General features: G+C 58.0%; 6 protein-coding genes across 6 annotated transcripts; 5 read left to right on the forward strand and 1 right to left on the reverse strand.

The window, feature by feature from the left end:
- The first annotated feature begins 293 nt into the window (after positions 1-293).
- On the forward strand, positions 294-1,874 carry SCHCODRAFT_02608529 (uncharacterized protein). Its single transcript, XM_003035585.3, has 4 exons — positions 294-442; positions 503-630; positions 682-759; positions 816-1,874. Exons 1-4 carry the CDS (start codon positions 419-421, stop codon positions 1,672-1,674), a joined length of 1,089 nt encoding a protein of 362 aa, XP_003035631.1. The 5' UTR covers positions 294-418; the 3' UTR covers positions 1,675-1,874.
- Positions 1,875-1,983: 109 nt separating this feature from the next.
- On the forward strand, positions 1,984-3,293 carry SCHCODRAFT_02608533 (CoaE-domain-containing protein). The gene is made up of 4 exons (XM_003035584.2): positions 1,984-2,020; positions 2,073-2,466; positions 2,517-2,840; positions 2,892-3,293. Exons 1-3 carry the CDS (start codon positions 2,014-2,016, stop codon positions 2,833-2,835), a joined length of 720 nt encoding a protein of 239 aa, XP_003035630.1. The 5' UTR covers positions 1,984-2,013; the 3' UTR covers positions 2,836-2,840; positions 2,892-3,293.
- A 2,331-nt stretch (positions 3,294-5,624) lies between these two features.
- Positions 5,625-6,688, reverse strand: SCHCODRAFT_02041801 (uncharacterized protein). The gene is made up of 2 exons (XM_050341589.1): positions 6,310-6,688; positions 5,625-6,259 (listed from the first exon to the last, which is right to left on the reverse strand). Exons 1-2 carry the CDS (start codon positions 6,343-6,345, stop codon positions 5,657-5,659), a joined length of 639 nt encoding a protein of 212 aa, XP_050203170.1. The 5' UTR covers positions 6,346-6,688; the 3' UTR covers positions 5,625-5,656.
- Positions 6,689-7,032: 344 nt separating this feature from the next.
- SCHCODRAFT_02662153 (uncharacterized protein) lies at positions 7,033-9,255 on the forward strand (the record flags this gene model as incomplete). Its single annotated transcript, XM_003035583.2, has 3 exons — positions 7,033-8,534; positions 8,592-8,729; positions 8,781-9,255. 3 exons carry the CDS (start codon positions 7,033-7,035, stop codon positions 9,253-9,255), a joined length of 2,115 nt encoding a protein of 704 aa, XP_003035629.1.
- A 932-nt stretch (positions 9,256-10,187) lies between these two features.
- On the forward strand, positions 10,188-12,534 carry SCHCODRAFT_02482172 (MFS general substrate transporter; the record flags this gene model as incomplete). Its single annotated transcript, XM_003035582.1, has 15 exons — positions 10,188-10,376; positions 10,437-10,483; positions 10,554-10,606; positions 10,660-10,873; positions 10,927-10,993; positions 11,052-11,095; positions 11,146-11,274; positions 11,330-11,514; positions 11,565-11,602; positions 11,652-11,695; positions 11,749-11,877; positions 11,930-12,130; positions 12,182-12,228; positions 12,279-12,397; positions 12,451-12,534. The coding sequence occupies 15 exons, from the start codon at positions 10,188-10,190 to the stop codon at positions 12,532-12,534; spliced, it is 1,590 nt and encodes a 529-aa protein (XP_003035628.1).
- A 192-nt stretch (positions 12,535-12,726) lies between these two features.
- SCHCODRAFT_02608541 (DUF382-domain-containing protein) lies at positions 12,727-15,084 on the forward strand. The gene is made up of 8 exons (XM_050344326.1): positions 12,727-12,917; positions 12,976-13,155; positions 13,202-13,719; positions 13,771-13,965; positions 14,016-14,127; positions 14,177-14,228; positions 14,279-14,631; positions 14,683-15,084. Exons 1-8 carry the CDS (start codon positions 12,777-12,779, stop codon positions 14,905-14,907), a joined length of 1,776 nt encoding a protein of 591 aa, XP_050203171.1. The 5' UTR covers positions 12,727-12,776; the 3' UTR covers positions 14,908-15,084.
- The last annotated feature ends 241 nt before the right edge of the window (positions 15,085-15,325 follow it).

Genomic DNA, 15,325 nt, shown 5'->3' on the forward strand with positions numbered 1-15,325 from the left:
CCGTCAGGTGCTCAGGTATCTACTATAGACCGCGCTGCCTGAGTGTGCTGGTTCTCTCATGCAAGTTTGATTAGGGTGTGCTGCTCCGAGTCTGTGATCAGGGTGATCAAATCAGGCCTGTAAAAATCATGCAACAGTCCTCCTGGGTTATCTCATATGTTTCTGACCCTCTTCATCTCTCAAGGTACGCAGAGGGTGCTACTCTAGACAGAAACGCAAACCACGGCTTGAGCGCGGGAAAGCTTCAACTCACGTGCCAATCTCGTGGCTGTGCACCTTCCATAATTTGCTCCGAACGATAACGCTTTGTCCGTCAAAGCTGTCGCGCCGAGGCTGAGCTGCCTTAAATACCCACCCTCCTGCTGCTGTAGCAGCCTCAAACCAACCAATATACACGAAGGGCGCGCAAGTAACCACTATGCCAAAAGCCACCCAAAAATTTGTACGTTTTTCTGATTTTTGCCACCCCTCCGACGGTGTTCAACTCGCTCTTCTCACGCAGTCCAAGCAAATCGGCCCCGTCACCTACGATAATGGCAATTGCAGCAAGTGCGGTCGTTACATCTCGCGCTCGTCAGACTTCGCCCGCCATGCTATCACGCATATGGAGCTCGGCGACAAGGATGCGTCGTGAGTGGTGTGCTCATCCGACACGGTCTTGCTGGCTGACGAGCTGATCAGCATGTACTACTGTCCGCATGAGGGATGCGCGTACAAGACCCTCCAGAAGTCCAACCTAGAGTCCCACTTCAATGTGCAGTGCGTGGCTCTTCGGCCCCCCCCCTCCCGTGTGTCTTACTAATCCTCCCCTGCAGTACTGGGGAGAAGCCATACGCATGTCCCGAATGTCCCTTCTCATCCGCCAACCCCTCCTCGCTATGCCGCCACCGCCAAAGGCTACACGGCTATGTACCGTCGGCACGACGAACACGACCGGGATCAGGTCCTGCTACCTTCAGTCGGCCGCGCGTACCACAAGAAGACGGTCCGGTCATGAACGGCACGCCTACAGCCACGGTACCCCGCCGCACCGGTCGCGCGTCTAAGAACCAGAACAACCCGGTCGACAACAGCCAATCCGACCACGACGCACAGGGTCAGCCTTCCCAGCACCCACCACCAGATCAGCAACAGCACCCACCACCGCCCCCTCCCCCTCCCCAGCCCCTCACCTTCATCAACCACGCACCCCCACCACCCGACGGCATGATCAACGGCCCCATCCCCATGGGCCCGCCCATGCCACACATGATGTTCCCGCCCCACTTCGCGCACTTCGTCCCCATGCAAGGCGGCCCGCCGCCCATGGGTCCCCCGCCCAGTGGCCCCCCGCCGATGGGGCATATCCAGCACGTACATATGGGCCCGCTCCCGCCTGTACCGCCGCCGCTGGGTATGCCGCCGCCGCCTGGGATGCTCCCGCAGGGGATGCCGCAGGCGCCGCCGCCGCCGCCGTTGGTACCGCAGGCTCCTGCGCCGCCGGAGGCTGAGCGGTCCGCGCCGTCGCCTCCACGGGCGCCTGGGGAGGTAGAGGAGAAGCCGAAAATTGAGAAGCGCTCACCTTCACCTTCACCGGCGAAGGCTGCCAGCCCGACATCAGTTTCGCGCTCACCTTCACCGAAGGCTACGTCGAATGTGCGGGAGGTATCCGATTTGCGCACGCCTGTGGTATAGCGCGCTGCGGCTTCTTTGGGACCCTGTGTGTAAAAACGAACCCCCTGCTCTGCCGTTATCTCCCGTGGATGTTGTCTATAGTATGAGTTATTGCTGTCTATTATGCCTAATGGGGTCTTCGCTAAGTAGCGTTGACCGCCAAATAATCACATGAATGTCTCTGTACTCTACGTCTCGTATTACTATTCTTTGGTCCATCCGCTGCAGGCCACAACTATCGCCTTCAAGACTTAACGTCTCTCGATGCGGACATGATTTGAGGCGCAAGAAGGTGGTCCTTGTTTGGCCTTGTGTACGCGTGATTCGCACTTTGTCTCCGTCTGCCAACTGCCGAACGTCATGTTGGGTTCGTTCTCCCTGCTTCCTATCCCACTGCCCTCTGACGCCTTCTCTCGCAGTTGTCGGTCTCACCGGCGGCATCGCTACCGGCAAGTCCACCGTCTCCAAACTACTCAGAGATGCGGACATTCCCATTGTCGACGCCGATGTCCTCGCGCGCCAGGTCGTCGAGCCCGGCACGCCTGCGCTGAAGCGCATCGTCAAAGCCTTCGGGCCGCAGATCCTTCTCGAGGATGGCTCTCTGAATCGCAAAGCACTTGGCGAGATCATCTTCAACGACGCGGAGAAAAGGAAGGTGCTGAATGGTATTGTTCACCCTGCGGTCCGGTGGGCGATGGTGCGGGCTATCGCGAGGGCGTGGCTGACGGGAAAGCGGGTGTGCGTGACGGACGTGCCGTTACTCATTGAGAGCGGTATCTGGCGATTCGTGGGCCAGACGGTGGTGGTGTCGTGGTCAGTGCCTTCGTCCATATTGTGGTGTTAGTGTGCTCACTTCTCAACAGCCCATTCGACGTTCAGCTCGAGCGCCTCATGCTGCGCGACCAGTCAACGGAGGAGGCCGCGAGGGCGAGGATCAACGCGCAGATGAGCATGGCGGAGAAGGTCGCGTATGCGGACGTCGTGCTGGATAATTCGACAACTCCAGAAGCGCTGCGTGCGCAGGTCGAGGAGCTTCTGCAGCAATGGCGAAAGCAGACTCGGTATACTTGGCTACTCGAGTGGCTGGTGCCTCCTGTGGGTCTGCTGGTCGCTGCTGTGACCCTGGCGTATAGGAATTGGAGATACGCAGCTCGTCGACGCTCAATCTCCAAGGACGCATAGCATAGGTGCGACGGTTAACTGACCTCTCCGGCCTTCTTCTGACGAAGAGTTTGCAGATCACTTACGACTGCAGAAGCCATACATTTGACAGTCAGCCTGGACTCACTTTTTCTCTGTTACGAGAGCTGGAAAGGATTCGTGTCTACGACATCACCGGAGTTCTCCGCCCGAGTTCAGCGTCTCGTGCGGGTCACCAGCAGCCTGCATAAATACCGGAAAATATTAGACGAAGGTGGCGTGCTCATGTCGGTCGTACTAGGTACCATGACGATGTGCTCGTGTATTCACCGTTAACAGCGGTGTGGTATCTCACCGGCTTATCTGGGACATTGGGCATAACGCAGAGGAATCACAAACTAGTGTACGTCCAAGCAGCGGCTGAGTGTGTATGTACGAGACAGGAATACCCACGTTTGGACCGCCTATCTGCATGTCAATCAGGTGGCGTCAAAGGAAAATGAGCGCTGCCGCTGCACCCAGGCATACATCGAGAAAGTGGTTTCGCTTCTTCTTTCAGAGCTCGAAGTACGACCGTAGCCTCCCATAAACCACCCTCCCGGTTCCGCCTTGCTCTCTCGCAGACCACCTATTCATCCCTACGGGGAAAGAATTCTGGATCCTGAGCACATAATTCTCATTGCCCTCCTCAGGACGTCGGGAAAATCGCCCTCATCAGGGACAAGGATGGGACTCGGATGGCGGAAGCAAAGTCACTCGGGCCCAGCAAACGGGAACGTCAGGCGCGTCAGGCCCAGAACAGTGGATGGTTGGTGCATATCCAAAATAAAGGAACATCATTGACAGGGGCTGCGCGGCAACCCGGATGCTCGGGTCCGCGGCGGGCGGACCCACAACGTTCGACTTTACACGTGAATTGCTGAGGAGACCTGACCCACAGGCAGGGCAAGGGTCGACCCACCAGCGGAGAAGACCCTTCGCCTTCGTCAATGGAGAGAGAACGAGGTTTAGAGCCTCTTATAGCGTCGCCCTGAATATAGGAGGCCAATAAAAGGCTACGCATCAGCAGATTCACTGAGAGGACTACGCATCAAGAGATGCAAGACATACGCGTCAGTACGTATCTGTGGCGTGCGAGAAGACCATGATTGTGGCCACAATCGCAGGGGAAGGGGAGATGGGAGATTGGAGGCGGTCAGACATGGCGCCAGAGGTGGCTGTAATTGCGAGAGCCGGCGAGATCCCAGAGGGTTCGGGCCGTGAACTGAGAAGACGCGCACCGAGAGCGTAGAGGATCCAGACGTGAATTCAGAAGACGCGAAACTGTATTTCGGAGGTCGATCGTCAGCTCAGAAGGCTCGCACTTGCATTCAGGAAGGCTCGTATTGACAGAACTGCGTGCTCGGAAGATTCAGAGCGGTGTGCAGTCGGGGATTCGGAAGCAGGTCTATTGAGATGGGTGGGGCACGTTGGTGGCCAGAGGTGGTCAGGAGGACATATGTCGATCCAGAAGAACAGAGTTCTTGGCTGTTCGGACCGGATGTGTATGGAGGGGTCGTCAATGGAGGGTTCGCAGAGAGGCGAGGGGCCGAGGAGATAGCGCAGTCATGGGCGAAAGGGTTGGGGGTCGGGGCGAGGGACGCGAAGGACAGAGTACAAATGCGAGCCATAGAGAGTTCACGTCGGACCCGAAGCGGAGCGCACCCATCTCGAGCTGCAGGTCGAGGCTCGGACAGTGGCGAGCCATGGACAGTGGCAAGCAAGGCACGACCAAGCGCCTAGAAAGCCGCCCGCCAAGGCATTTCGAACCAGATTTTGCGTCCGCGGGGGATGAGTCAAAGGCTAGGACTGTAGGTAGGTAGGTAGGTAGGTAGATGACTTCTCAGGCGAGGGCCCTGAACAGAGCCAGCCCTATCCGCCCTAGTAGACTGCGAGCCAATGTCTACCTGGCAGAACACCACGATCGACATGTTGGCTTCAATCGACAGACACCTGCATTTCAGCAGACGGGACGCGTGCATTTCGGCAGACGAGACGCGTACATTTCGACGAGACATGGGTGATATCATAGCGAGACACAATCCATCGTGTCAAGACAGGGCCGGACTTCCATACCCTCGAGAGGAATGCGTACCTGCCATGCCGGAGAGCGAGACCGGACCCGGAGAGCGCAAGACGAAGATGTCACCCAGAAAGAATGGAGGAAACGTCATAAGATTGTAGATTTGTAGTACCACCGTCGACCAGCGTGCAGCGAAATCGAAGAACGCGTCGGACGGCGGGCAGAAGAATCGGAAGAACGCGTCGGACGGCGTGCAGCGAGATGGAAGAACGCGTCGCAGGGGTGCAAAAAATCGAAGAACGTTGCCGGGACCGAGAGAGGAGGAGAGCTATCACCGAACGTCCGTGTAAATCAACGGAGGGAACGCAGATCTGTCATCAAAGAGAGCGAAGATCTGTCATCGAAGAGAACGAAAATCTGTCATAGAAGAGAACGAGAACCAAGGAAGAGAGCGACGATTTGCCATCGGAGAACGCGCCCGCGCGATGGGAGAAAATGGCCGAATATTGAGGAAGAGCGTACCGCGTGCAAGGACGCCAACGGGGATGGGCCAAGGGCGCCGACGGACTGGAAGACGGGCAGTCGACGGGTTGAACAGCGTGGCCAACGGGCGGAAAAGCGTGGTCGACGGGCGGAAAAGCAGTTGCTGCGGGGCGTGCACCGCGCAGAAAATATATCGAGAGCCGCGCAATAGGTGTGGCTTGCGTCGAGCGCGTACGCCTACGGCGTGCTGTTGAGGTGAAAAGAACCCACTCGTGAAGCGCGAAAGGGGCAAGGCCGTCTCGAGACAAGCGCACGTGATTATGAGCGAGCGAGAACGAGGGACACACCCCGAGGACGAGAAATGGTGGGGGCCCTTGGCAGGTCGAGCAGGCGCGGTGGCAGGGTCGAGAGCGGTGGCGGAGTCAAGAAAGCCAACGAGCTTAGGCGCGGCGAAGATGGCGCCAGCGACGAATTACAGACGCGCCAGCAACCGGTTCCAGTGGCGCGGGCGGGACCCCGGGCGCCTGCTTGCAAAACGGAGGAAAAACACAATGGAAGACATCCGAGGAAACGACGCGTCGGGGCGGGCGAGGCGAGCAGTCGGCCGCCAATGATTGCAGCAAGGGGGCGGTTTCCCTGATGTTCCCGTCGTACCGATGCGCGTGCGATAGAACTTGGGAGAAGTCGAGCTGGTGGTGAACACGCTATGCGAGTGACTAAGGCCGCGGGATGAGCAGCGTGATGCGCGGGGGCGAGGGAAGATACGGCCTCGAAGAGTACGAAGGTAGCGGCCAAGTCCGAGGGGATGGAATGCAAGGGCTGGCTCGGGGGGCTGCGGGTGGCACGTAGAGATGACGAAGGACACGTACCAGGGCTCTCGGCAGGGTATGAATGCGAGTGCCCTTGCCGAGGGGGGAGTGACTAGGTTTGTTGAGTCAGTGTCTGCGCAGTGGTTTCGGCAGTCGACTGACCTGGGGGGCGAAGGTCATCCTCCCCGCCACCGACATGGGCTAAAGTCTCACGAGGAGACGGCTGGGAGGCGGCGATGGTACGCTGATGTTGATCATGATTGCAGCGGTCCCAAGGCCAGCCACGCGCGCAAAGGGAACAGATCGTCGAGAGGAAGGCGAAATGTGTCAAGGAATACAAATGGGACGGTCACAGAGAGGAGAGGGGACGGGGCTTACCAGATAATGTGGAGGGAGGCTACGGTGAAGAGAGTTCTCCTGGAGCATCTGGAGCATGTTCGCTGTGTATGTAGACCCCCGGCAGTGCCGACGGTGGGCTGAAGGCAGGTGCGGGCAGGGTGGAAGGCGCGGGGGGCCAAGATGAGCCGCTTACGTCAAGGTCACGTCGGCCGTGCGTTGGCATCCGGAACAGGAAATACAATTTGATGGTGTTTGTTCGCGCGTCGGACGGAGAGATCAATCGGCTGTGGCGAACTTGACCTCCCCCACCACCGTCGACGGACTCGTGCAACATACAAAGTCCCCAACAACCTGCTGCGTCGCACCCCCCTCCTTTCACGAGCATGCCCAATGCAACGCCCAGCAACCAAGTCGCGCTCGCCAACCGCAATCGGGTCGCGACCACAAATGCCCGCAACAATCGCCAAGTAGTCCCCGCCTTCCTCCAGAAGCTCCATGAGTGCGTGGCCGTCCACACCTCCCGAATAATCACTGACAAGCCGCAGAATGGTCAACGATCCCAAAAACGAAGCCCTCATTCGCTGGTCGGACTCGGGCGACTCGTTCTTCGTCCTCGACCACGAACGTTTCGCCCGCGAAGTCCTCGGCCGATGGTTCAAACACCAGAACTTCTCCTCCTTCGTCCGCCAGCTGAACATGTACGGCTTCCACAAGGTCCAGCACCTCCAGCAGGGCACCCTGCGCTCCTCGGAGACCGACGGCAACGAGTTCTGGAACTTCGCCCACCCTAACTTCCTCCGCGGCCGCAGCGACCTCCTCGCCCTCATCCAGCGCAAGAAACAGGCGCAGAACTCGGATGGGGAGGGCGCAGGCCAGGAGGTCGGCACCTCAGGCGCCAACGGTCAGCAGGTACAGCTCGATATCAGCGGTATCGTCGCCGGCCTCGCTGCTATCAAACGGCATCAAGACATGATTTCGAGCGAGCTCACGCACCTTCGCGAGAACAACAACTTGCTCTGGCAGGAGGCGATGGAGGCGCGCGCCCGGGCCAAGAAGCAGCAGGACACGATCAATCGCATCGTCAAGTTCCTCGCTGGTATCTTCGGCAACCACAACGCGCGCTCCAAGCACGAAGAGGAGGAAGCTGAAGGGGGCGCCGGCGGCTCGCGAGATGGAGGGCCGGGCGCCATTGTTCCTCACTCGGTGATGTCTCACATGAACGCTACGGTCCCGCAAATGCAGCGCTTGATGATCGAAGATACTCGTCCGTACAATAGCGTTGACATTGAAGAGGTCGAGGACGACGAGCAGCATTCGTCGTCGAAGGGGAAGCAGAGGGAGTACACGACAGGTCAGCCGCCGCCGACCCACTTAAATACGTTTGCTGAACCAGAAGATTCCACAGGCTACAGGGTAGAAACTCCACCGGCTTCGTCCGCTTCAGTAGCGCCTGTCAGCCCCGCTGCCACCGAAGGTTCACCTTTCTTCCAATACTCCTCCGGACCGAGCCCAGCTCCATCGAGCTCGACCTCGTCCGCCAACACCGCCGCCGTCGCTGCCAACTCCCCGTCACCTGTTCTTTCCTCCCGTCATGCGACACCTCCCGCCGCCTCCTCTCCGTCCGTTGAGAAACAACAACAGCACCGCCAGCAGCTTGTGTCGTCGGCACGCACACCCCCATATCACCCCTCGGCGTCGCCGGGCCCGCCCAATGCGGCGATCAACCCAGACGACTTCCAAACCCTCTTCAACAATCTGTCCCCCGCCCAAATCAACTCTTTCATGACCAACCTCCCGAACGTCTTTGGGGCAGGCTCGACGTCACCTGGGCCATCCTTCTCAGGGTCGGCGGCGGACTTCAACCGCACAGGCGCTGACGGGATGCCGTCCTATCCGACAGGGCATGGCTCGTTCGGCAACGACGCGACCATGAACGGCATGGGAGGGGTGGAAGGCCTTCTCTCTTTCGACCCCTCGTCACCAGGCGGGTACGGAGATGGGATGGACTATGATACGTATCACGCGGGCTACGGCTACGGTGCCAGCGGGTTCGCAGATTCCTCCCAACCCACCGCGTTTATTAACGAGCCGAGCGCCTTCATCAGCGGTCCTGAGCAAGCGACCGGGCAATCGCAGCACGCTGTCGCACAGGGTGGCCCGCCCTTGCCCAACTGGCAGGCTGCTGAAGACATCGAGCGCGATGTGTCGGCGTTGAATGCGAAGATCAACACATTGATTGAGAAGTTCGGCTTCGACCCAGAGAAGTTAACACAGTACTCATCGCCGAGTGACAGCACTTCGCCTTCTGTCACGCACGCTCAACCCATCGCGCAAGCGATAGCCCCGCCGTGGTCAGCAAATGCCCAGCTGCCGTCGCGGCCGCCCCTCTCGACATCCTCGGACAAGCCGGCGTCGATGGGCAGGGCTAGCCACCCCGTCCTGCCTCCCTCTGCGATGGCGACGGAGCCTCTCCCGGCCCCGCTGGACGCCCTCACGCCCAACCTCAATGCTCCGGCGGACTTCGATTTCACCGAGTTCCTGAGCAAGTACGTCTCGGGCGTCGAAGGCGCCCAGGACAACAACGCGCTCATGGACGAGGTCATGTCCAACGCCGGCGACTCGACGGGCCAGCCGGCGCACATGGAGGACCAGTCGACGAGCGCGCCGCGCGGAAATGGGAGGAAGCGCAAGTCTGACGCGATGCCGCCGATGCCCGACCTCACGGAGCCGCCAAAGAAGGGTGGAAAGCGGCGCAGGGGAGGCGCCTAGGTAGATGAACATCAGGACGACGTCGCGATTGAATCCACCCGACATGCTCTTCCCGTGCACTGCATCATTCACCAATGAACTATGTTAAGGCTCGAGCGAAGTCGCCATCGCCATCTAGTCGCAGACACGAGTTCACTCCTTCTCCAGCGTGCGCCTTTTGTTTTTCGTTTGTTCATGCCTTCTGCCTTGCCCTCGTCCTTGTCCCCCGTATGCCTCTTACTGCGTTCCGCGTCCATCGCGGTTCGTGACCGCTGCCTTGATCCCCATTCCATCGCTATGCTATGAACAACCTATTGCTACTCACCCTTTCGCCTTTCTTGGTGGAACCGCGTTTGTGCTTGGGATTTCCCCTCGTTCCGAGTACCTTTACTTATGCCTTCAAGGGTAGTCTCCAGCCTATGTATCACGTCCGCTCTACGACTACACGGCCTACGTACCGTGCTTCGAATCTGTGTATTTCTACGGGATATCGTCTATTGTTCTCGCTTGTCTATTCGTTATTACTGACTTGAAAATGTACCCTGTACTGCCTCGGTAGATGTCGAATCATGCTTTCGGACGCCTCTCTCGGACTTTCGAAGACCTGGCTAGCGGTGGCGCCTGGGAGGATTGGTGAGCGCGCTCCCATGACTCGAGCCATCGCTCCGTCAATACCGCAAAAATAGAAGACTTATAGGTCCGAAACATCATCGCGGGTTAAGGATAAGCAGAGGCGCGCTTAGCGAGCCCCCGCGCTCGCTGCTCGCCAGCCCCCTCCCTCTCTCTTGCCGACCACCACCACGCCCGGCAGCATGTTGCCCAGCAGTGCCGATGCGAAGGATGCCAAGTCCGCCGACGTGACTGAGGCGGAGGTCCCGGTGGCGCAGACCCCGCGCCCAGAGACGAACATGGAGGGCCTGGCGGTGAGGTCCGTCGAGGAGATTCACGAACCGATGGACCCGCGTTTCCACCTGACGTCCGAGCTTGACCTGCCCGCGCACAACTTTCCCCATCACCACCACCATGGTCATGGCCACGACCACCGGGAGGCGAGCGAGGAGACGGCGGAGAAGACGTCAGGCGCCACCACCTCGACTCGCAGCGGGACCAAGGATCTCGAGGGCTTTGAGGAACCCCTGTACGTGAGTGCTTGGTCTGCACGCGGTTTCCGTGTCCCGCAGGTGCCTTATTCTATCCTTCAGGTCGACTGGGAGGACGGCGACCCTCGCAATCCAGTCAACTTCTCGAGGTGGGTTTGGCTTTCGCATCCCGCAAATGACCCGAGCGCCGGTGGTACTGACGACTCACACGTTTCCCAGGCGCAAGAAGTGGTTAATCACCGCGATGGGCGCCTTCTTTACCTTGTCCTCTGGTAAGTGGGCCGCGTTGTCCGCTTTTGGGGCGCTAATTGAGGAGTATGAACAGCTGCGACGGCGGGCTCGTATAATATGGGCTTTGGCTCGATGTTGCGAGACATTAAGGCCACTCAGCTGGAGGCCACGACGGGCCTGAGCCTATACGCCCTCGGATTTGGCGTAACGCCGCTCCTTACGTCGTCATTCAGCGAGGAGCTCGGTCGGCGTCCGTTGTACATCGGCAGTGGCATCATCTACACCTTGATGTACCTCATGGTCGCTGAGTGAGCCTCTTCTGTTCATGAACCCGCCGACAAATATTCAATTATTCCTGCAGGGCGAAAAATATAGAGACGGTTCTCATCGCTCGCTTCCTGCAAGGCGCAGCTGGATCTACCGGTTCGGTGATTATTCTGCGATTCGAACGGCAAGGAGTGGAACCTTACATGTTTTCTTCAACAGACGATGGTCGGGGGTACGATTGCTGATATCTGGCCCGCCGCAGAGTAGGTCTCGACATCCAGTGTGCCATTCGAATTCTAATTTCAGTTGACAGGCGTGGCATCCCAATGGCCCTCTTTTCCATCGCAGCCATCGGCGGTACAGGCCTTGGTCCCGTGGCCTCTGGCTGGATAGAGATGAACCCGCACCTCGGGTGGCGATGGATTCAGTGGATACAGATGATGTACGCCGTTGTTCAGGTGGTTTCCTTTGTTTTAGCCTGCTGACATAAATTGCAGCATCTCTGGTGTGTTTTTCTGCATCGTACCTTTCGTGATGTCGGAAACGCGCAGCCCTGTCCTTCTTACGCGGCTGGCCAAGAAGCTGAGGAGGGAGACGGGAGACAGGCGCTATCGAGCCCGTATAGAGGACGAGCGTGCGAGCCTGCGCCAGCTCATCTATATTTCTTGCACGCGGCCAATTTGTGAGTGTTAAAAAGCGCTTTCGATGAGGACATGACTGATTCTTGTACAGATCTCCTGCTTACTGAGCCTATCGTCATCGCGTTTAGCGTGCGCCTTCGATCTGCGTTCTCAGGATCCATCTGATATTTTCTGACAGGCATGGGTTGGTTTCGCCTGGGGAATCCTCTATTGCTTGATTGAGTAGGTTCAAGCACATTTGTGGCAACATGCAGTCGACTCACCTTCACACTCAGATCTATCTCGGGCGTCTTTAGAGATGTGCATGGATTTACGGTCGGCCAAGTCGGCACCGTCTTCGCTGCCATGCCCATAGGTGCGACGATTGGATGGGCGATCAATCTTTACCAGGAGCGACTGTACAGGTGAGCATGGCGCACCCTCATCCGGGCCGACTTTCTGACTGCGATCTCACAGGAAGTACTTCCCTGTGCGAGGCGCAGATGCTAGACTATATTCTGCATGCGGCGCAGCGGTTCTTCTGCCGATAGCCATGTTCATCTACGCGTGGTGCGCCTACCCGACGATAACGTGGGTTGCGCAGGCAATTGGGATCGTGCTGTTCACGACTGCCGCCTTCGTGATCTACAACGGTGTCTTCTCGTATCTCGCCGATTGGTCGGTCTCCTTGACGTCGTGCCATATTTTTCTTGCTGACCCTAAGCCTAGTTATGGCCCGTTCGCGTCGTCGGCGCTTGCAGGCCAAAGTCTTGCGAGTATGTCCCTACAAAACTTCGCGAAGGCGCTGAATGCTGATTGCTAGCAGGAAACCTCATGGGCTTCGCCTTCCCATTGTTCACGACACAAATGTTTGACGCCCTCGGGTACCGTTGGGGGAACACACTCTTCGCCCTTGTTGCGGTCGTTCTGATGCCGATCCCTTTTGTGAGTACAAGTGCCGATACACGATACATCCTGGTTGACAGACCTTCCCATAGATACTACTATTCTGGGGCCCTAAAATCCGCAGGAGCAGCAAGTTCTCGCGGATGGTATTGGAGCAACAAGCTGCTGGGAAGTAGGCGTATTACACCACTTACATCATCTCGACGACGCAGATTTACGGAGGGAGGAACTTAGACACCATGTACATTGCTTTAGATACGTCTCAACGCCAGCCTACGACTATTGAGGACCAGTTTCCTGCCAGCATGAGCGATAAGTCCGAAAGTTGAACAAGGACCGTGCGTTTGCCGAATATCGGAATTCATTCCCACGCCTTCCTGCCTCTTACCGTCACCGCGAATTCACCGGTCAACTCGTCATGGTCGCCCAACCCGACGTCGAGTCCGCCCCCAACGGCGTTAATGGCGTCAATGGCGCGGCGAAGCCTAAAATCAAGTCCAAGAACCAGCTCAGGCGGCTGAAGGCGAAGCAGAAGAAAACGGAGACTCAAAGCGCGCCTGTGCGTTCCCTTCAGTTCTGAGCGGTGCACGGGCTTACTACAATGGTAATTTCTTTAGGCCACCAATGGCAAGGGCGATGCTCATGAGCACGAAGACAAGGATGTCAAGATGGAGGACGCGACGCAGCCGGATAACGCCAATGTTGAGTACGTGTCTGAGCAGCTGGATAGCAGCGTCCTCGGGGCATTCTCCGACGTTTTTGCCAAGTTCCGTCCCCCACCTGAAGCGGAGACAACGGTGCGTGGCTACCACCTTTACATGTAGCGCGTCTAATCCTCCTTAGGCTACATCGACAGAACCGACGAAAGGCGAAGTCATCTATTCCGATGATGACATGGCCTCGGAGGGGGACTCGGACGCGGAGGAGAAGAAGCCGTTATCGAAGAAGAAACAGCGCAAGATGAACCGGCTGACCGTCGCGGAGCTCAAGCAGGTCGTGAAGAAGCCCGAAGTCGTCGAATGGACGGACGTCACGGCAGCAGACCCCCGGCTATTGTTGCACATGAAGAGCTACCGGAATACTGTCCCCATCCCCGTGCACTGGAGTGCTAAGCGTGATTACCTCCAGGGTAAGCGCGGTATCGAGAAGCCTCCTTTCCAGCTCCCCTCGTACATCGCGGACACCGGTATTGCGACCATGCGTGACGCGGTCAAGGAGAAGGAGGCGAATATGTCGTTGAAGGCGAAGACACGCGAGCGCGTGCAACCCAAGATGGGCAAGATCGACATCGACTACCAAAAGTTACACGATGCTTTCTTCAAGTTCCAGACGAAGCCGCCAGTGACGGGCTTCGGTGAAATGTGCGTGATCTTTTGCGCGCTTGACTACTCTTTCTGACTCACCTGCGTCAGGTATTACGAGGGCAAAGAATTCGAGACCTCATTGAAGGAGAAGCGGCCAGGAGATCTATCACCTGAGCTCGTCGAAGCACTCTCAATACCTCCATTAGCACCCCCGCCATGGCTTATCAGCATGCAGCGGTTCGGTCCTCCTCCCAGCTACCCTACCCTCCGTATACCTGGTCTCAACGCACCGATCCCCGAAGGGTAAGTCATGCTACGAGAGCCACCGATCTCATCGCTCATGCCTTTGACAGCGCACAATGGGGCTTCCATCCTGGTGGATGGGGAAAGCCGCCTTTGGACGAGTACAACCGTCCCTTATATGGCGATGTCTTCGGCGTATTGCCGAAGGTCAATGACAGCGCGGTACGCAGTCTGCATTTCTTCAGGTGATTGTGCGCTCATATTCGTTCAGGGCGGGGAGCCAGTGGACAAAGAGCCATGGGGAGAACTGGAGCCCGAAGAGGGTAAGTTGAAACTGAAGCCGTCGGTCGTTTGCTGCTCACCTAGTTTACAGAAGACGAAGAGGAGGAAGAGGACGAATCCGAGGAAGAAGAAGAGGAGGAGGAAGCTGCTGCGCCCATGGACGGTATACAGACTCCGTCGGGATTGGAGACACCGTCTGGTATGGCGAGCGTTGTGTCGTCCGTCCCCGGCGGTCTGGAGACGCCCGACTTCTTGGAGCTGCGCAAGAACACCGGAAGGCCAACAGTGGCCGATGCCGTCGAGACGGGCCCGCGGTCATTGTACCAGGTCGTGCCGGAGAAGCAGACCAATGTTCGCGGTCTCATGGGCAGCGAACGGGGATACGATGTCAGCGCAGTCGCCGGTGCCGCAATACCAGTGCTCGGCGACGAGCGTGGACAGAAGGTATTCCTGGACTATGGCTAGCTCATGCGCTGGTACTGATGATTCTTGCAGCGCAAGAACGGCGTCGACGTCTCGATCGATGCCGAACAACTGGAAGGCATGTCGACGGAGGATCTCCAGCGCAAGTACAACGAGCACTCTCGCGGCGGTGTTCATGTACCAGGCGCGGGCCGCAGCGAGGACTTCTCCGACATGGTCGCGAAGGAGTCGGCCAAGAGGAAGCAAAAGGCGGAGACCGACAGAGACAGGAAGAAGGGCAAGGAGTTCAAGTTCTAGGTCGGGACATTCACCGGTGTTGCCCTTTTCGTCACTTTGTTCTGCTATTTTGTGCTTTCTTATTGTACATCTCCCGACAGCAGGGACACACCACTTTGCTGGTAATGCTACCGCACCCATCTTGTGAATGCGCCCACTTCGGAGCAAGTGCTGCTACATGTTCAAGAGCAAAGTGCTGGACTAAAGTAGGTCGACTGCAAAGGTCATTCTGATCCCACCACAGCCTAATCTCATAGCTCGTCCCAAGTGGATTGCGATTGTTGTCATCGACTGGGTACCGGGTGAGCGAACGCGCCGCTGGCTCACCTCGTTCTGCGCTTGCTGAAGGGATGTACGTTACAGACGCAGGTCGTTCCTGCACACCTGTCGACGAAGGCCGCCAGACTGCGACACTGCCGGTGGCCGTCGTACGGCCGTT

This window comes from Schizophyllum commune (assembly GCF_000143185.2).
Source record: "Schizophyllum commune H4-8 unplaced genomic scaffold SCHCOscaffold_1, whole genome shotgun sequence".
Taxonomy (NCBI): Eukaryota; Fungi; Basidiomycota; class Agaricomycetes; order Agaricales; family Schizophyllaceae; genus Schizophyllum; species Schizophyllum commune.